The 21,818-nt window shown below is 37.3% G+C and overlaps 1 protein-coding gene across 4 annotated transcripts in view; it reads right to left on the bottom strand.

Annotated features, from left to right (window-relative positions):
• SLC26A7 (solute carrier family 26 member 7) overlaps positions 1–21,818 on the bottom strand; it is a 112,178-nt gene that overhangs the window by 38,097 nt on the left and 52,263 nt on the right. For all 4 annotated transcript variants that reach the window (XM_037802926.1, XM_037802925.1, XM_037802927.1 and 1 more), the window contains exons 6-9: positions 13,582–13,734; positions 10,179–10,261; positions 7,625–7,772; positions 5,519–5,632 (exon numbers count right to left, since the gene is read on the bottom strand). In XM_037802926.1, coding sequence (XP_037658854.1) covers positions 5,519–5,632; positions 7,625–7,772; positions 10,179–10,261; positions 13,582–13,734 — 498 coding nt within the window. The remainder of the gene's footprint in view (positions 1–5,518; positions 5,633–7,624; positions 7,773–10,178; positions 10,262–13,581; positions 13,735–21,818) is intronic.

Raw genomic sequence — 21,818 nt, 5'->3', positions numbered from 1 at the left:
TAGAGGTCTTTTACTTTCTTGGTTAAGTTTATTCCTAGATACTTGATTTTTTTAGTTGCTATTGTGAATGGAATTTTTTCTTGAGTTTCTCTCAGGTCATTTTTAGTGCATAGGAACATAACTGACTTTTGTGCATTAATCTTGTATCCTGTCACTTTGCTGAATTTGTTTATTAGCTCAAGTACTTGTGTAATCGATTTCTCAGGATTTTCCAAATACATGATCATATCATCTGCAAATAATGACGGTTTTACTTCTTCCTTTCCAATCTGGATGCCTTTAATTTCTTTGTCTTGCCAAATTGCACTGACTACAACTTGTAGCACAATGTTGATTAATAGTGTTGACAGTGGGCATCCTTGTCTCGTTCCCAATCTTAGGAGGAAGGCTTTCAGTTTCTCATCATTGAGTACTATGCTGGCTGTAAGTTTTTCATATATGCCCTTTATCATATTGAGGAAGTTTCCTTCAATTCCTACCTTTTGAAGTGTTTTTATCAAACAAGGGTGCTGAATTTTGTTGAATCCTTTTTTAGCATCTATTGAGATGATCATTTGATTTTTCCCTTTCGATTTGTTAATGTGTTGTATTACATTGATTGATTTTCTTATGTTGAACCACCCTTGCATGCCCAGGATGAACCCCACTTGGTCATGGTATATGATTTTTTTAATGTGTCTTTGGATTTGATTTGCAAGTAGTGTGTTGAGAATTTTTGCATCTATATTCATTAGGTAGATTGCCCTGTAGTTTTCCTTTCTTGTAGCATCTTTATCTGGTTTTGGTATTAGAGTGATGTTGGCTTCAAAAAATGAGTTAGGTAGCATTCCATTCTCCTCAATTTTGTGAAAGAGTTTGAGCAGGAATGGTGTCCATAGTTTTTGTTCTTTGTTTTTTGTTCTGTTTTGTTTTGTTTTTGTTTTTGTTTTTTTTTTGGAGAGTTTGGTAAAATTCTCCCGTAAAGCCATCTGGCCCTGGGCTTTTATTTGTAGGAAGCTTTTTGATGACCAATTGGATCTCTTTGTTTGTCATTGGTTTGTTGCGGTCTTTTATTTCTTCTTGAGTCAGTTTGGGTTGTTCATGTGTTTCCAGGAAAATCTTCATTTCCTCTAAATTGTCTAGGTTGTTGGCATACAGTTGTTCATAGTATCCTCTTATGATTTTTAAAATTTCTTTGAGATCCACAGTAATGTCCCCCCTCTTATTTATGACTTTGTTTATTTGGTTCTTCTCTCTCTTTGACTTTGTCAGTTTAGCGAAGGGTTTATCAAGTTTGTTGATCTCAAAGAACCAACTTTTGGTTTTATTTATTCTGTTGTTTTTGTTCTCCATATCTTCTATTTCTGCTTTAATCCTTCTTTTTCTCTTCTACTTGCTTTAGGGTTATTTCACTGATCATTCTCCAGCTTCTTCAGTTATTCCATTAGTTCTTTGATTTTAGCTTTTCTTCCTTTTGAATGTATGCATTTAGTGTTATAAATTTCCCCTGCAACACCACCTTCACTACATCCCATAGGTTTTGATATGGTGTGTTCTTGTTTTCACTCAACTCTAGATATTTAGCAATTTCTCTTGCAATTTCTTCTTTGATTCTCTGTTTGGGAGTATGTTGTTTAACCTCCACATATTTGTGATTATTCTGGATCTTTGATGGTTATTGACTTCTAGTTGCATTCCATTGTGGTCAGAGAATGTGCTTTGAATAATTTCAATCTTTTTAAATGTATTGAGGCTTGTTTTATGCCCCAGCATATGATCTATCCTGGAGAACATTCCATGAGCACTAGAGAAGAATGTATATCATGGTAATTTGGGATGTAATGCTCTATATGTGTCTATTAAGTCTAATTCATTTATCACATTGTTTCGGTTCTCAATTTCCTTATTGGTCCTCTGTCTGGTTGTTCTATCTATAGGAGAGAGTGGTATATTGAAATTTCCCATAATTATTGTAGAAATGTCTATTGCTTCCTCCAGTTTTGCCAATGTTTGTCTCATATACTGTGGAGCACCTTGATTGGGTACATAAACATTTATGATTGCTGTTTCTTCTTGGTGAATTGTCCCTTTTATTAGTATATAGTGTCCTTCTTTGTCTCTTATGACATCCTTGCATTTAAAGTCTATTTTATCTGAAATTAGTATTGCTACCCCTGCTTTCTTTTGGCTGTAGCTTGCATGGAAATTTTTTTTCCATCCTTTCATCTTCAATCTCTTTTGTCACTGGGTCTAAGATGAGTCTCTTGTAAACAGCATATTGACTGTTCATGTATTTTAATCCATTCTGCCAAGCTATATCTTTTAATTAGGGAGTTTAATCCATTCACATTCAATGTTATTACTAGGAAGGCAGTTCTTTAATCAGCCATCTTATCCTTTGGTTTTTAGTTGTCAGATCTATTTTTTCCCCTCTCTCTATTTCCTTTAAGTTACCCTTACTAATACTCTTCAGTTCTGTGCCCTTCTCCAGGCCTCTCTCTCCTGTTTTTTTTTTTTTTTCTCAGCTGGTAGAGCTCCCTTTAGTATTTCTTGCAGGGCAGGTCTCTTGTTAACAAATTTTCTCAGCATTTGTTTGTGAAAATTTTAAGCTCTCCCTCAATTTTGGAGGAGAGCTTTGCTGGCTAAAGAATTCTTGGTTGGCAATTTTTCTCTTTCAGAATTTTAAATATGTCATACCATGGCCTTCTTGCCTCCATGGTGCCTGCTGAGTAGTCAGTAATTAGTGTTATGTTGTTTACTTGTATGTGGTGAATTGCATCTCTCTTGCTGCTTTCAGAACCCTGTGGGAGGGGAGCGGGTCCTGTGCAGCTCGGCAGGGAGTCTGCTCTAGGGCACAGTGGTCCTGGCAATTCCCAGGGTTGCATGTGGGGCTACGGAACGGTGTGTCTCACCTTCCAGCTCTAATGCACCACAGTCCCTGTTTGCCATGCAGCCACAAGTCCCTGGGATTGGGGAGGGGCTCCTGGTACTTCCATGCAGCGCCCTTGCCTTTCAGCCGTGCCTACCACGGGCTTCTGCAGAGGAAGAGTGGTTGTGGTCACAATCCTGCTGAATCCCAAATTTCTTCACAGGAACTCTTGGCTGTCGAGCTGTGAAGTTGATCCCTCCAGCCAACTGCTGAGATGGGTGCACCGGGTGTGGAAAGCCCCTCCTCCATGCTCATCAACCAGCTCCAACTGCCCATCCTCGGCGGCATTCCGGAACGAACACTCAACCATCCCAAAATGCAGTCTCGACCTCTCCAGCTAGATCCTCCCTATGTGGTGTAGAAGTCCCTGCCCAGCCAGTGGCACCCTGGAACTGCTGTTCTGGAGCACTTTCTGTCCTTTATCTAGTTTTTTTTCATGGAAAATAATTTTGCTTCTCTCTCCTAATCCTCCATCTTCCCAGAAGTGCCTCATTCAGTTTCATTACCACTAAAATAGTAATTGGGAAAGCAAGCAAATACTAAGGAAGCCCCAGATATGAACAGAACTCAAGGTGGACACACCTAAAACTTCTATTCCAACCTTCCCTTTCCATGCAACAGATGGAGACACTAACTTGCCCAAGATCCTGCAGCAAGTTGGAGGGGCAGCCAGACTAGAAACAACCTTGCTGCACCCCAGCCAAACCAGGATGTTTTAATATTAACTATTAAACAAAAGGTTCTGAAAATATTTTTGTTATAAAAGTACTTAATAATAAAATCAATTATAATAGTTAATATTTATGGAGCATTTACTTGGTACTCAGGCTAATATTATGTTAAATAAGCATGCATTAAACCATCTAATCTCACAATGATTCTAATTTAACAGCCAAGGCTACTTAGGCTAGAGAACTTGAATTGCTTGTCCGTCCAAAATCACCCAACCACTAGAAACGGAGCCAGGACACAAGCCCAGGCTCTGGAACTCATGCCCTGCCCTAAACCACTCCCTCGCTTATCCAACCTGAACATAAAGAAAAGAAATCTGATATACTAATTTATATTAGAAACCAGGTAGAAACTAGTACAGAACCTAGAATGCTGTAGAGAGAAGTGTCCTCAGAGTAATGGGTGATATCAGCGTACACTACATAGTAAACATTCAAATTTAGGTTACAGACATTTGAGAATACAGTTTGTAAAAACATTTATACAATACACAGATGAACCTACACTTGAAATCACACTCAGATCACTTGGTGTCCTTAAAACCAAGTTTGAATGAGGTTTTCACTCCTCAGCTGAGTTGTGGTAATTATTTGTCAAATTATAATAAAGTCATAATTTATTGCTGCCTCCTCTTCTGCTCCATGGTACATTGATCATAATTTTTTTGGTTTTTTAAATGCTATATTTTCATACTCATTTAGCCATTTTTCCCTTGCTACTTGCTCCCAAGGATAAGATGTCTTTGAAAACTTATCCTATTCATCTTTATTCTCTCAGAATCTAATAAAGTACTTAATATAGGGGATACTCATAATAAATGTCTGAATTAGCACCTAAAATATTTTATAAATTCTTCAACTCCTATTTTAAATAAACATTCATTTTTTATTAATGATTAACTTCTAATATTAATTCTATATTCTAATTTAACAGCCAAGTCCACTTAGCCTAGAGAAGTTGAATTGCTTGTCCGTCCAAAATGACCCAACCACTAGCAATGGAGCTAGGACACAAGCCCAGGCTCTGGAACTCACGCCCTGCCCTAAACCAACCTCGCATAGAACAAGGTTGGAGTAAATCATGGAGTGGATTTGGAGTAAATTTTTCTGGTTTTAAGTCCCAGCCTTGTCACTTACTAGCTCTGTGAGTTAGGTAAGTTACTTTAACCCCTTTTTCCTCAACTATCTTATCTGGAGAATATCAATAATAATAATTCCTCCTTTATAGGGTTGCCCTAATGTTTAGATGAGTTCATTCATAAAAAAATACAATACCTGGCACATAACTTAATATATGCTACCACCAACACAAACCCCATCATCATCATCAACATCATCTTTATTATCATTGTCAGCCCCTTATCATATTCCATATATGATAATAATACATGGAATATAGCAGGCTTTCAATAAATAAATCTCAAATTGATTTGCATTCCTAAGAAATTATTATAAATGTTTCTTTAACCTAAAATCTGCACTTATTACACTTTTGCAAATTTATACATCTCTATAGACAGAACTAATTTCACATATAATTGATTTCATTTTATTGAAATTTCATTTCATGAAGATTCAACTTGACTAAGTTTAGCAAAAACAAAATCAGAGGCACCACGAGAGGGACCTTTGGTTTCAGAGGTTGCTAATGATGAAGCTACCATTTGTACAGGATTTTTTAGTTTGTTCATTGAACCATTCAGTTTCTGGAAGGGTCATTCATGAGAGAGAAAAGAGAGAGACTTCCTTGCAACTAATTAGAAAAGTTTGCAGAAGTGAACATGTGTCAGGACTTCAAAGAGAAGCTCACTCTTCTCATTCTCCAAGAATGACGGTAAAGGTCAGGCAATTCCTCATCCGGGCTGAACAGTCAAGTTACCTGTGTCTTAGCTCCCGTGCTGTACAGGCCAGCGGTCCTGCCCATGGCAGCAGCACTCGGTATACAGAAGAAAAATGAAGGAATCACGTTGCTGAGGCCATGGGCCAAAAGTTCCTGCAAGATGAATTATAGGAGAATATATCCTTTCTCAATCACAAAGGACTTTAGAAACTACAAGGCACAACTTGTCAAAGAACCAGCCTTGTTTGTATTCAATTTCTGTTCTCCCACCAGTTGGAATTTAACAATGATAATAAAAATGGCTAACATTAACAAGTGTTTATGAGTCAAAGTCTTTTCTGAGTACTTTACTCATTAAATTCTCCTAACAACCTTATAAGAAAGTACATGGTATTTATTTATTCTCTGTTGTCAATTTCTCCTTTTTTAAGTCGATATAATCAGGCGTTTGCTCCCACCACCCCACCATGAACTCCACAATGCTAAATCCAGTGGTTAATTCTCAGCTTACTTGACCTAAAAGTAGGTTTTGTCATGGCTGCTATCTCCCATCTCTTTAAAGGTTCCTTTGCTTGACTTCTAGGACATCACACTCACCTTGCTTCTCCCTACCTCTCTGGACACCACTTGTTAATTTCCTTTATGGTTACATCTCATCTAACCAATCTCAAATGTTGCACCACTTCTCTTCTCTATCTATAACTCCCAAATTTATGTCTCCATCTTGGACCACTCTCCTGAACTTCAGACTCATACAGCCATATATACAACATCATTATTTGGATAGGTAGCTAGTATCTCAAGTTTATTAAACCAGTCTGCTGCTCTCTACTGCACCTCCCACAGTCTTCCCCATCTCCAGTTTCAATTGCTCAGGCACTTGGAGTCACTCTTCACTCCTCTTTTCCCAGACCCTATCTATATCCAACCCAGAAACCGTCCACTTCCCATCTCCTTTACTGCTATATCCTGGGCTAAGCCATCGCACTTCACCTGGATAATTGCAAAAACCTCCCAATGGTTTTACCTGCTTTGACTGTTGCCAGTGGACAACACAGACAAATATCCCTTCCCTCAGAGAGCTGGTATTCTAGTGAGGGAACGTTGACAATAAACAAGATAAGAATAATAAAGCAGAGAAGGGAATAGGGGAAGATCTGTAGTTTATTATTTTAGATTACCAAGTAAAATCTCCCTAAGAAGGAAACATGAAAAAAGAAGCCATGCAAATATCTGGGGGAACAAAGTTCCTGGAAAAGGAATCAGCAAGTACAAATCTCCTGAGGCAAATAAAAGAGGGATTCAAGGAAGAGCAGTAAGTGTGGCTAGAACAGAGTAAAGAAGGGGGATGAGACCTGAGAAGATGGTGGAAGATCATGCAGGACCTTGTAAGTCATGGTGCAGAGGCTTTTAATCTGAGTATGAAGGGTGGCCACTGAGGGCTTGTGAACAGCAGGAAAACATGATCTGTATTGTTCGCTATTATATCCATTATATCACGTATACCCAGAACAGAGCCTGGTGCTTAGTGGGCGCCAGTACACATCCGTTGAATGAATATGAACAAATCTACTTTTTACAGATGAGGAATCTGAGGCACAGAGAGGATTAAGGTTTCTTAGGGTCCCAGTGAGATTTGTCCCGAGGCAGTCTGGCATTCATAACCACCACAGCAGCACTCTGTACAAGGGGGCTGAGGTATATGCAGAAATATGGTCACCCTAATTTGTATCTTTTGATATTCTAAGACTAGAACCTCATTTCCTTTAGTTTATTGATAAGAGGTGTAAGTAATACTTGTGTTATGCTTAATTACTTGTACTTTGAAATCCATAATTTTTCAAAGCTAGCGTGCAATCATAAATGTTTTTTTCAAAATATGGATTCTCTCCTAAAAACAAACCAGAAAGAACATCAAGAAGGCCCTCTCTCAAAAAAAGAAAAAGTATATTGTAAACCAACCCACTAAGGCCAGATTTTCTGCTTTTTATAAACGATTTAGACAGTTTTTGTTTTGTTTGTTTACTACCCATTCTTGATATACACTTAGCAAAGATATTTTTCATAAGTTCACCAGTTTCAGGACCTGGGAGCACACAGTACAACAGCACAGTGGGAGTGGAGAGGATTAGTGGCACACTCCACCTGGTTGTCATCAACTGAATATTTGAATTTTTTGGCAGATCCTTGAGCAAGAGCCAGAGAGGCCACGTAGCCAACAAGTGCCACTCCGAAAGCTTCGGTGAGGACTGCAGAGAGGATGTTCATCGGGGGAGCCCTTGGGGAAGGAATTCTGTGGAAGGAAAGACCATATTGAAGCCATCAATCTTCATGCAATTTCTGAACAACTTGCAATGAATTCAACCATGATAATGACGCTGAAGTTTACATAGTGTAAGTGAAATAACTTATGAGAAAATCAAGTAGTCTTGCCCTTAGAAGCCCTTGGTTTTCAACATTATTTAGCTGAAATGCAAAATTGCAAGGGACACCACTGGGCCAGTCCCATGCTTCTAACGGGCATTTACATCCAGGAATTCAGGGTACACTGCAGAAATCCTGAGTTGGCAAAAATTTCCTAATTCTATATCAGAACATAAAAACTCTGAAGCATTTTTAAATTTGAACCTTTCCAAATGTTCACTTGGCAGGTGTTAGAAACTGTATCTCCTCCCTTGGTCACCGCAGTGCTGTATGCAAACAGTTTATCATGAGCCACAATTCTTCAGTTTTTTGCTAAATTTGCACTTAACTCTGCATTAAATATAAAAAAAAATTAAATAAGAAAAATACTTATAATGACTCCATCCACTCTCTGTTGCAAAATGTGGGACCACAGTTAGCAATTTCACAGTTTCAAAAAACTGCTCAAAATATTTCTCTCAAATAACACCCATCCATTGTCTTATTGTCTTTGGAAACCACTTTAGCCAAAGTATGATAATTTCTTTATCCTGGATGCTACTTTTGGAGATTTGCTAAAAACAAAAAAAAAAAAGAAAAAGAAAAAGAAAAAGAAAAATCCCTTAGGACAAAAAGTAGAAAAAGTAGAAGAGAAACGGAAGAGAATTCACGTTAATTTGTACCTAGTATACGCCAGGAAAACAGAATGCTGGACCCTTTCATACCAGCTATTTCATTTAGTTCTTTTAAACCCTCCCTTGTCCTCCCTCCCAGAGTGAGTGCCATTATTACCACTACATGGAGGAGAAAACAGTTTTGAATAAAGTTAGGAGACTCATCTAAAGTCACAAAGTGAATGGCAGAGCTGGGATTCAATCTCAGCTCCATCTCTTTTCAAACCCATGTTCTTTTCACAATTCCTTAAGAGACTGGGTCTGGCAAGATCACTTAAAATAAAGGAGATTAAGAGGACATGGAGAAGAGGCATAATTTTTTTGCCCACTTGCTAAAGTTTATCCCTAAGACAAATTGATTTTTATCTTCACGGGCCCTAAGATATATGCTGTAAAAAAACTGCTAACATTTCAAAATAAAAAAATTTTTGTTTCAAGAAAACTGAGTTTGCCTGATTAATAATAATAATAAACTCACCTAGAAACACTTCACAGTGGAAAAGCAGAGAACCCTTTAGAAAATTCAAGTTGATTCAGATAATCACCACTGGCTTATATTTAGACCAATGACAGAGGATAGGCTAAAGATAGAAGTTGTTTATTATTATTTTTTTTAAGTTATCTTTTTAATTCTCAGGAATTACTGTTCCTACATGTTAATGTAATTAGAAACCAAAATTTGATGCTAGAGGTTAAAAATTTAGCAGACCCAATATCTGTAACTTTGTGCCAAATTTATAAATATTGGTGAATACACAACTGATTAAAAGGAAGTAACCATAGGATACCTCCCCTTTCCTAAGATGCCTTTATTTTTCTTTCAGGCTATACTTGGAAAACTCTTTTGAATTACTCCTCTTCTTGTTAAACTTCCTATTAAAGTCCGCAGGTAGAATTTACTCCAGATAAGAAAACCTGTGTTTTCCTCCACTTCCATCCTCTCTCACTATTGCAACACTATCCAGGTCTGTGTTTGCTATCTCAGGTGACGCTTGTCTACTTTTACTGTGTTGTTGTTTTGTTTGTTTGTTTAAGGTATCACTGTTTCAAATTTCTTTTATTTTTTTTTAATTTTTTATCATGGTAAACTACACATAACATAAAATTCATTTTAACTATCTTTAAGTGTTCAATTCTGTGACACTAAGTAGAGTCACAGTTTTGTGTAACCTTCACCACTATTTCCAGAATATTTTCAACATCCCAAACAGAAACTCATACCTATTAAGCAATAACTCCCTATTCCCCCTCCTTCTACCTTACTCTGTTTTAAATGAAATAAGCATAAAAATATGTGGGGGGAACAGTGCAGACCAAATCCCTGAGCATGACTCTTATTTGTGAACATAATATCCTCCATGTTTTTCAAATAATATTTTTGTAAATGATTTTCAAATCTTTAACAATGCTGTACAAAATAGTTATCAAGTTCCTTAGAAGTAGGTGAACAGTCTAGGAAGTTACTCTTTCTCTATTCTTACAATCTATACTTCAAATGGAAATTAATTAGAAATTTGTCCCAGACAAGGTCTTTGAAAGAAATGAAATCCCTACCCATTCCCAGCATCTTCCTCCATTAAAAATGAACAAACAAAAAAAGAAGAAAAAAAAAGACACATTACCCTTTTGGAATATGACCAACTACTTCTAATCCATATGTGTTTTCCATATTGGTACAATAACAAGCAAACGATGCAGCAATAATCTGTATGGATCCATTTGGAAAAAGAAAAAGAAATTATTACTGGCCTCACAAATACGTTAAAACCATTTTCAAAAGTAAACACTGTCATGTGCCCTGTGTCAAGAATAACATAGCAGTTGCCCAGATTTTTAAAAATCAAAAAATCCCTTTGAGTTTGAGAATAATTAATTCACAGATTCAAACATTAAATGGCACTAATATGTGACCTTTCTAATATCCTAACCTGTGTGAACACAATTGTGTCTAAAGTTGAAGGGAAGCAAAATAAAGAACATAGGAGTGGGTGTGTGAGTGAGTGTGTGTGTGTGTGTGTGTGTGTGTGTGTGTAGACACCACATTCTAACCTAAATACCCACTTTCCATGACATGATAGGATGCCTTGTAAGACAGTGAGTTTTTCCCTCTTTATAACAACTTTCTAAGAGTTTGAGATATTGCATCATCATTCCTAATCTATATTAGGAATCAATGATGATTTATAATCTCATTGAATATTTTTGAATTTTGAGCTTTTACTATTTCTTGAAGTAAAGTATGCTACATATTAACAATCCATTGTGTTCAACAGTTTTCATTTGCCCCCACGGAGTCCACAGGCACCCTCTACTCTGTTACTGAGATATGGTGAGCAAGATCCCATATCTGCCTGTACCCACAGTTGCCTATAAGATGTATGTGAGGGCCCAGTTCATCCTTCATTTCACCAGCCATTCTTCTGAAAGATACTGGAAATTTCAATGGCTATAGTATCGGTTTGGAACTGTTTTTATAGTACATCTTTCCTGTTACAAGAGACATACCAATTATCCACTTAAAGTATAAATTTACCATAAACATGGCCAGAAAGAAATGTAACAGAATCACATTAGCAAAATAAGGACTATCTAATGATTAATGTCCAATGATGTCAATTAGCAGGCTTTTTTTTCTATCTGTGTCTTTCTGTTCTTTATGATGATATTTAACTAAACTTGGGGAAGTTTTTAAAACATCAGATGTTTTTAAAAAGCAAAACTGTCTTGAAGATAAAAAAATTAAGGGAAAAAAAGCCATATTTTATAAACTGTTAAACTTTATAAATATAGTTATATACAAGTCTTATTTTCTAAATACTAAAATACCAGTAGCTAAAGATCCATCCTATTAGATTAGAATAGAAAGATTAACATATTCAAAAATCCCTAAGCCAATACATAAATTTTAATTGATCATAATTGTGATGAAACATTTATACCAGATCAGAACACATAGTAAACTATAAAATAAAACATACCAGAGCCACCAGATACTGGGTCCTAACTGAAAATGGAAGAATATATGATGCTCAACACACATAGCCAATGTTAAAATTAAATAAGCCAATGGCTAAATTAGTTTCCCAGATAGGGTCTTACCTCCTCACTGTGGTCCATTAACACAATTAAATTCCCTTACCAGGAGAGTCATCGGTCCCTCTTTAATATTATCTCAATACTTTAAGTGTATGTAAGGGTGGCACTGCCCTAAGACCTGGTCAAGAGGAGGTCCTCGCTGGTAGGCCCCGTATTTCAGAGGGTTCCAATCTGGCCCTCTTCCAGCTGTATCCCTCCTCATAAAATAAGCAATGTGTGGGGCAGGGGAATGTACCCAGCTGAAACCTGGACCCTCCCTGGGTCCTCAGAGATCTATTAATTCCCATTCTAGACGGCCTCAGCCCTGCTTCAGGGCCTCCTCCCTATGGAAGGCAAGAGATAGCTGTGGTGGGGATGGGTGGCAATGAATTTGGAACTCGGACAAGGAGCAGGGTATCCGCATGGGTGCATATGAGTCCCCTTGGGGGTGGGATGGAGCTGGGGTGGGAAGAAAAGGGGCAGGCAGAGAGACCAGTTCTCCGCATGCTGTCACACGCTGGCAGAATATTCCAAGGAGTGGGAGAATTCTCTCTTCAAACCTGGCCTTCAACTTCATCACTAAATCACATCAGTCAAGGTAGGAAACAGCCCCTGTCTTATTTTAACATTTTGATCTATTCCAATGTGGGTCCACAATGGTACTTGTGCCTTGGGCTTCCAAATGTTAGGGGCAGAGCTGTGTGAAGATTATTTTCTATTTTATTATAAGGATAGTTTTTATTATTGCTGCAGGGAATAAGGAACTGCTTTATTATTAGCTCAAGGATCTTCCTCCCTAAGGTTATTTTGATTTTTTGGTTTCATGAAATTTATGTAATAAAGCTTCCCAAGGTATAAAAAGTGTTTCTTAATATCTATAGGGCATTGGGATAAAATGGTACATTTCAGAGTTGTTGCTATATATACTGATAATCACAGTACCCTGCAATTTTATGGCTCACTTGAAATAATACACACACATATTATATAGATCATATATGTTACATGTATCACAACAAAAAATCAAGAGTATAGAAACAAACTTGGCCTATGTACAAAGAGAAGCCATCATCCATTTCTTAGTGCATAGAAGTTAGTCACATCCTTCAGAGACAGTTCTCAGTGTTCTAGCTTTATAAATTTGCCTAATCTTGCACTATTTCTATAGTATGAAGGGATATTTCAATAGATGGAATTATTTAGACACCACTTGTCCTATACAGGTTTAACCCAAAGACCATTAAGAAATCAAGCCAACTCAAGTAAATTCGTGTAGTGTCTTAACATTTCATTTTCAACTTAATGTGTTGTTCAGGTAGGAATTCCCATTAGAGGCTCTTAAAATTTCACAGGGGTATTTTTATTTTCAATGCAATAAGCCTTAGGAGCAAAGTATAATTTATTTCTCTGCCAGGTTCAAAATAAAAATATTTTGGAGAACCAGCACTGGCCAGTGAAAACCATGAGTATCTTTTCAATACAAGCAAAACTAGATAAGTAACCAAAGTGTCAACAAATCTACCAATCATTAAAGGACATTTGCCAATTGATAATATTTCTATACATATCACACATGTGCCACATCAACAGGATGTGGTAATAGCCTCTTACTGCTTTACAGAGAATCATGCCAGAGATCTTTTGAGTCTCACCCTTAGAAATATCTCCTTATTTAAAATCTTAAGCTAGATATTCTATTTCTGTAAGAGATTACAAGCATATGAGAAACGCTGTATAAATTGAAAACATGTGTCCCTCCTTTTTATAATTATTGACTCAAAATGTTTCCTGTTCTTACATTAATGTACAGCCACGTGAATTAACCCTACTTTAATGAGACACAGGAGGAGCAGTGGGTTACCGTAGACAATATAGTGAGCATTTGAAAATTACCCCAACAAATGGTAAGCATCGTATGGGAAAATGTCTACATGTTGATCTCATACTTACCAAAACTAAATCAACAGGAAGAACAACTTTAATTTTCCTCTTAAACTGTTCGTTCAGCTCTTTAACAAGAACAAGTACCACGATGCTCAGCAAGGATAGGAGCAGAGCCTCCAGTCGGACCAACTTGATGTTTTCAAAGACATACGCATAAATCTACAGTGATGAGGAAAAATGCAAGCAGAATTCAGAATCACCTAAAATATAACCTCAAAATCTGGCCTCAAATAAACTCAGCAATGTTTTACAAAAATACCTTGCAGAATCATCACGAAGAGCAGTGAGGGGACCATCAGCACTCTGCCTCTGAGCCCTACTACTCTTCCTCAAGTGTCACACCCAAAAATAAATGTGCACACAGTCCACACACAAAGTTAAGAGCTGGTATTAACTGACATCAGATATCTGGCTTAAAGGAAAATATTACTGTGTCCCAAGTCATACAGCTTTTATTTGTTTGCTTATTGCCATATACATTTTGCCAAATGCTATGCCCAACATTAGGTCTATAATATAGATACAGCCCAGCATTCACAGAGCTTACAGTCTAGTGGAGGAATTGCTAATGAGAGCATTAGGTTAGTGCAATATGATGAGATGCACATGGAAGGGGCACCTGAAGCATATGAATCTTTTGGTGATCTGATAAAACTCATCAAAAACTTCTGAAATGTTCTCATTCTTTGTCTTAGCAACTTCACTTCAAGAAAATTATGCTATGAACCTAATTAAGACCATGTGAAAAGACCATGTTGTAAGATAGTCACTGAACCATTGTCTGAAATAGCAAAAAAGAAACTGAAACATTTTAAGGAGTAGAGCAATAAGGGAACTGGTTCAATTTACAAGGTTACATGTAATATATCATAATCTACAACCATCAAACACAATATTTTAGATAATAAGTATATTTATTGACATGGAAAGGGCCTTGTGTTATGGTGCTAAGTGGGAAAAGTAGGTTTTCAATGAATATATATGGTTTGATACCATTTTAATAAAATAAAATTAAGTTTGATAGATTTTACATTAATATCTCTGGGTAAGAAGATGCTTATGCTCCTCTGTATCATCCATGTTCTTTCTTATGAAGATATATCACGTGTATAATTTTAAAGGATTTTAGCAGGCCTTAAATGCTTATCTCCAGTGTGTCTCTTTGTGCCCCCCTTCCCTGCAGATATTTTTCCTCTCCATCTCTCTATGTTGTGAACGATAATAGTCCACAGCAATTTCTAAAGCAAGCACAGAAACAAGTTCCATTTCTCATAGTCACACCTCACTGAAAGCCCAGGACAAAAACCCAGACTGCCACGTAGCAAAATATATTCTACGGGGTATGGGGGTAGAGAGGATGTCAAGAAACTTATGTCCAAATGCATATGCTTTCTGATGATTTATCATGATCCAAGGATAAAACAGAGAATATCATTCAGATGATTTGTCAGAAAAAAAGCTAAACATCTAGATGTTTTAAAGCATTCAGAAGATTATTCCTTCCATTTTTTTCTATGGTATTAAAAGCATGTCATGACAGTGCTTATACAAGAAAGGAGGGAACAGGCAAAACCCCCAAGCCATACCAAATCTGCTGTAATATGCATGTCAAGAACATGTGTTCATAATAATAAAAACGACCACCCCAGAATGAAAGGAATGAGACAACCCCCTAGGGTTTTATTGTCTGTCTGGATTAATCTACAACTTGTAGAGCAAAACAAGTCTCACGAGATGCTCCAGAAGAACATGGGCAGCAATGGACACAGTAGAAAGCAAGCTGGTAAGAAATGTCACTCCACTGATGGTTGTGGGAACCCACGTGGATGAGTCACAGGCTAAGGCAGGCTCAGCGGAGATGGATGGTATATGGAGGAGAGGGACAGGGATAACACACCCACACATTAACAGAGGTCTCCTTTAACATAGGTGTAGGCCTCCTATGCACACATTAAAATTTTCCTTTCTGGTATAAACCCAGTCGTCTGAGAATGCTATCACATACCAAGCTCCAGTAGATAAAAATTTCTATTGGGGAATCATCATTTGTTTCCCAGATCTCAGAGAATCAAAGATAATGTTTCTATCTGTAAGTAAGGTAGGTAAGCTCTTTTATCAGAACCCTCAAATTTAATAAAACAGGAGTTTATCTCATTTTGAAACTGTAATAGTTCTTTAAATTGACCATTTATTAAAATTTGACATAAAACGGAAAACATGGACGTGCATACACAAGCCCATTTTGAAATGTTTCAAATAATGAGAATAGTCTATCCATAGTACATGTATTACTTCCTATTATTTTCTTTAGAGGCAAGGCTTTTCCAAAGTATCTAATGGACACATAAACAATCACACAAACTCATCCCCCTCCAAACACATGCAATTTATTCACTTAATATATTTTTTATCTGATTTGGCCATTCTATGTAAGTTGAGGATTTTTTTTTTAATGATGGTTCCCAACTTCTAGAGCAGTGTCTGACACACAGAAGGTACTAAAGAAATATTGTTTCATTAATTAATTAATTATTTAATACTTTGATCTAACATAGTAATAGTAACAATAGATCAATAAATAGAGGTAGCTTTTACCCTGGATGAGCAGAGTGACAAGGAGAGGAAGGACCCAGACTCTTTTTTTCTCACTATGAAGACTTGGGCTATATCATGCATTTGGGGATTTGTAAAGTTATGCATTTATATTCATTCAACTTTCTGAAATTCTACTGTGTATAAGACATGGAAGTAAATGTTAAAACTACTAGTCCAACAAAATTTTAAGTAACCCATCTTTGATATAATCAATCTGATCAAATAATCAGATTTTTAATCACACTACTTTCATACAGATGAAGCAAAACCCAAGGCTAAAAAATTTCATATTCAGTATTTAAGAAGAAAAATAAACAAACCCATGACCCCCTCAAGGCTTCCCTGGAGGTCACACCCATTCCACTGTTTCTTGTTGTACAACTATTACTGAAGTTCTAAACAGAGCCTGCATAGAAACCCCTGCACATGAAGAAAATTCTAAATTGTGTCCACTCTATTGAGGCAAAGAAAATGAGGCAAAGCAAAAGATGCCAAATATTTAGAAAATACTGACAAGGGTTTAAAACTAAATGGATTTTTCTGCTCTATCCTCAAATAACCAGAAAATTCCATCAACTGGAAAATCCCTTTCTCTAGAGTTCTCATTGGTCTAAGTTTTTCTATAATGAAATCTACGTGACAGGAAAAATGATTTTAATATTTTAAGAGTATAATGATATCATTAACAATAATTCTTCAGTAGCAACGATGAGTATAATTTTGAACCACATAGAATATTCTAACACATATTTTTATGCCAAAAAGAACACATAAACTCTTTAGCTTTTCTCTTTATCATTCTTGCACTATATTTCTACAAAGTATCTGTCATAAATAGGTTCAAGTTTCACTAGAGAAACAACAGAGTGATAATACTATTAGCCAGCTTTAATAAATCTGTCAATACAGTAGTTTATAATAGATATAAACTATTAATCTACAATCTATGAGTCTTAATTCCTAATATATGACTTTGAGTCAGTTATCAACCTCAAAGCCAAGACTTTTTCCAGAAAAAATAACATCCATATATGCTTGCTACTATATGTGCAGACTCTGGTTTGAGATACATTTAGCACAATCTATACACAGATATTTGTCAAAAATGCAGGCATTTTTTCTGTGTCTCAGAAATTGCTCCTTTTAAAATAAAATAAGTAGCATCACTGAATAAACCATTTTATCCATTGCAACTACTATTAAATCCTAGGTCCTGTTGAATAAAATGTATCACATAATACACCTACTGGTACTAGAAGCTTCCTCTCACAACATGGAGTTGTCAGTGACAGTCATGGCCTCAAGATGGTTTTGAAATGGAATGTTTACTTGTAGTTAGCAATTACATCATATGGATAAGTCCAGTCAGCTTCAGTGAGAAAGAAAGGAAAGAAGGAAAGATGGAAAGAAAAGGAAGGAGGGAGGGAGGGAAGGAAGGAAGGAAGGAAGGAGGGAGAGTAAGAAAAAGGGAAAGAAAGGGGGAAAGAAAGAAAGAGAGAAAAGGGGGAAAGGAATGAAAAGGGGAAGGAAGGAGAAGGAAGGAAGGAGAGTAAGAAAGAGGGAAAGAAAGAGGGAAAGGGGGAAAGGAAGGAAGGAAAGAAGGAAGAAAGAAAGGAAGGAAGGAAGGAGAAAAGAAGGGAGGGAGGGAGGGAGGCTCGAACCTGTTCACCATTCAGGGTTGGGTAATTGTAGTGGGTTGATTTATGATCTCCCTAAAAAAAATGCTTGTATCCAAATCTCCAGAGCCTATGATTGTGACCTTATTTGGGAAAAGGGTCTTTGCACATATAATTAAGTTAAAGGATCTCAGAGTGAGATCATCTGGGGTTACCCTGGTGGGCCCAAAACCCAATGACAAGTGTCCTTATAAGAGACAGAAGGGGAGAATACCCAGACACAGAGGGGAAGGCCATGTGACAATGGAGGCAGAGACTGGAGTGTGCAGCCACAAGCCAAGGAACACCTGGAGCCCTAGAAGCTAGAAGAGACAAGAAAGGATTCTCCACTAGTCTTTGAGGGAGCACAGACCTGCTGACACGTTGACTTTGGACCCTTGGCCTCTAGAAACGTGAGAATAAATTTCTGTCATTTAAAGCCATGCTTAAGTTCGTGGTAATTTGTTATGTCAGCCACAGAAAACCAGCACAGTTAAAAAATCAAATGCGTCTCCCTTCTGAGACGATGCAAAGAGGGCAAAGGGGACTCAGAACTTTGACCTCAAAATCATATACACCCTAGAAAATTCCCTCCTCTTCAAGTTAACCAGAATGGAAGTATTTGAAAACACAGAATGAAAATAAACAGAAAGCTTTACTAACCATTACAAAAGATCACCAACTGGTCAAACAACTGTCATGGTTAAGTAGGCACGGTGGATACCACAGGACTGATTTCAACCACAGTGCCTAACAAAGGCAATGTTAGAAGAAGAGACTTGCCAACGCCGGAGAAGACTGTAGTAATCAACCAGTTGCACACACACTCATTTTACAAATGTAGAAACCAAGGCTCCAAAGAGCAATACTGACTTGTGCCAGGTGACTTGACCTGTGACAGTCAGAAATGTGACAGAGGTCCCTTGGACCTTAGACCAACACTTTTACCATTTTGCGATGCCTCTCTCAGTATTCTCTTCTTTCAGTGCCATAAACTATTTTCCAAACTTCCCCACTGCCTCCCTTTTCCTTGGGATATGTTGGGGTGATGACACCCCTTGAAGGGAAGACTACCACGGATCATGGAGTCTTTGGTTTTGGTTGTTAGAGATGGAGTTCAGTGGCACCTGCCTGCTTCTCAGGCATACAAACTCATCTGAACCCTGGCCTTGTGCCTTCAACACAATACATAAATCTTTCCCAACTTGATTCTAAAAGCCATGAGTTCAGGGACCATGATGGGTGAAAGGCTACTTCTATCTATACAGTACATTCATCTTCAACCCTTCTCTCCACCCTAAATGTGTGTGTGTGTTTTTTGTTGTTGTTGGTTTGTTTTTTTGTTTTGTTTTTTTTTCCATATTTTTCTTATCACAGGCAGTTGAGTAGAGGGCAGGTTGGGGTAAAAAGAATAGAGGAACATTTACACTTCATCACTCTCTGGAAGAATGGAGGAGTAACATTTCCAGTCATCTTATATGCAGTGGCTCATTTAATTTCTCAATTAATACATGGTGAGCAATATAATTTCTCCATTTAACACATGAGGAAAATAAGACTTGGGGAGGTTAGGTGAATTCCTTAAGGCCACACTGAAATAAAAACAGTGAATCCGGGGTGTACTTCTTAGTCTGTCTCACTATAAGAACTTATATTCTATCTGCCACATATATAAAACAAGAGTAAGGTCAGTCTCAGACCAATCCTCAGGACTAGAATCACAGAATTTCTGAAATTCCACCGGGAGGGATCTTTAGACTGAAATCATTCTGTCTGTTCAACATGCAAAGCTCATATCCTCTTTAGGGGCTTTACTTGGCTATTCTCTCTGCCTAGAATACTCATAACCCAAATCTTTCCATGGCTGGGTCTCTCTCATCATTCAGGCCTCCACTCAGAAGCTGTATCCTGTTGGGCAGACCCACCCCTTCACACTCATGTCACACCACCTTCAAGCACATCACCCTGCTTCCTTCACTAGCACCATCTGAGATGCTCTTGTTCATCAACCTGTTTGTCTTCTGTCACCTACTCCACCATCCTCCTCAGTACTTCTATGAAACTACATAGGAAGAGGGATGTTGTTTCTCGGCTGCATCCTCACTGCATACTGAATGTTCAATAAATATTTGTTGAGTAAATCTATTCCATTGGTTCTTTAATCAAGCATGTGTACTGATCCTTTCCTTCCTAGAGACTCTAAACAGTAGGGTTGGACTTGGGCTTGTAAAATCACTCCAGATTATTCTGTTGAACATTTCTGGCTTTGAAGCCTCACATTTACTCCAGCTCCCCCATGTTGCAGGTGAGGAGACGGGTCTGCTATGGGCCCAGTCTTTTGTTCTTTAAAGCAGCTCTCACATCCTTGTAGTCTTTAAACACCAGCAACAATTGTCCAGATATGCCCTCTCTCCATTACCAACTTACTTTTGATTGGATTATTTAGAATCCCACCTGTAAGTAGATCTAGATTCCTGTGCAGGGACCCTTAAAGTTGTCTTTGTTCCTTCCAAAATTAATGTTGATATAAATTCTCTTTGTTCAAAAGAGTTTGATGTCCCCTATAAACTTTGCCTACATATCATTATATCATTACATAGTCTAGAATCGGCATCATTAAGAACTAGCTTCCCAACTCCCTCTTCCTCTTAAAGTAGGGCAAACAGAAAAACAAGACAAATATTAAGCTGACTCTCAACTAAAGGACATGTTTTTGTCAGCACAAACAAAACCCAAAAAGGAAGAAAAGAAACAACATTCCATTATTTATTATATAATCTCCAAATTTCTGATCAATAGATGCATCTTGCAGTGGGAAAAAAATCCATTCACTATTGCTTCAAGGGATGAATTAAGTCTCAGACCAACATGTAATGGAGAGGAAGCATGGTATATTAAAAGACTAGAGACAACATGGCACATGAAACTTTCTTGGACTAAGCACACAACCAACATGCTAAGGTCCAGGTGGCATTCAGCCATCCCTTGTTTAGGAAAATAAAGTTTATTTGAATTACTTGAACACTGGATTTTGTAGTGATGCTTTTTTCAGTGAATTGTGGGGGGTGAAGAAAGCTTAACCCAAGATGGTTGAGTTGCAAAAATACTTGCTCTCTGATTTAGAGTTTAAAAGTAGCCTTTGTTACAAATTTCCATGTAATTGTTCTGTATCCAAATTGAACCTACCGCATTTTCTATCCCCTGCATCACTGATTGAATCAAGCTGCAGATGAGCATTCCTTTTCTTTCCTTTCAATTTACTCTGTCCATTTTTCAGGGTATGTTGAACATCCCTGCAATTCACAATAGCAATGTCACAATAACTACAGAGAAAATGTGGGCTTTCATAAACCACTAAAGTGTGTTCTTGACTAAAAAATCCCAGAGGCCCTATGTCTTCAAAGTAGATTTGTTCTCCACAAATAAACCTCATTTGTACATATTTAATTGTGATCTCATTCTCCATAAAAGAAAATGTTTCATTGGCTCCGATTTCCTTCTGACGTTTCTATCCCACTTTATTAGCATGGTTCCTGCTTTGCAGCCTTAAGGGGAATCCAAACTAGAAAAGTGTTTTGCTTGTACTTCAGAGGTGGGGGTGGGAATGAAACTATCCTCCAGTTCTGAAACACCTCATTTTTAAAGAAGGAAATAAAAACTTCCAGGAAGGGAACTTGAATATATTGCCAAGCTTGTCTTTTGTTCTCAGGCTTAATGTACAGAACTGTACATAATTATTTAGAACAGTACTCACATAAAGCCATGCCAGTGAAACTAGTTTTGCCAAAATTATCATAGCCTGCTACAGGCCGGGACACTGGCGCCATCTCAAAGAAATCCACACGTGCTAATATAAGCTAGGAATTTTGGTAATTTTTATTATGCCTTTTGGGGAAAACATCCTTTCAATAAAAAGATACTTCAACATTTTCTCTATTTTATAAAACAAAACCTTTTTTTTTTTTAATTCTGGAGAAGAATTTAACTTTTCCC

Source organism: Choloepus didactylus, chromosome 14 (assembly GCF_015220235.1).
Source record: "Choloepus didactylus isolate mChoDid1 chromosome 14, mChoDid1.pri, whole genome shotgun sequence".
NCBI classification, from domain to species: Eukaryota; Metazoa; Chordata; class Mammalia; order Pilosa; family Megalonychidae; genus Choloepus; species Choloepus didactylus.
The sequence above is the reverse complement of the archived record's forward strand: the minus strand, read 5'-3'. Positions and strand labels throughout refer to the sequence as shown.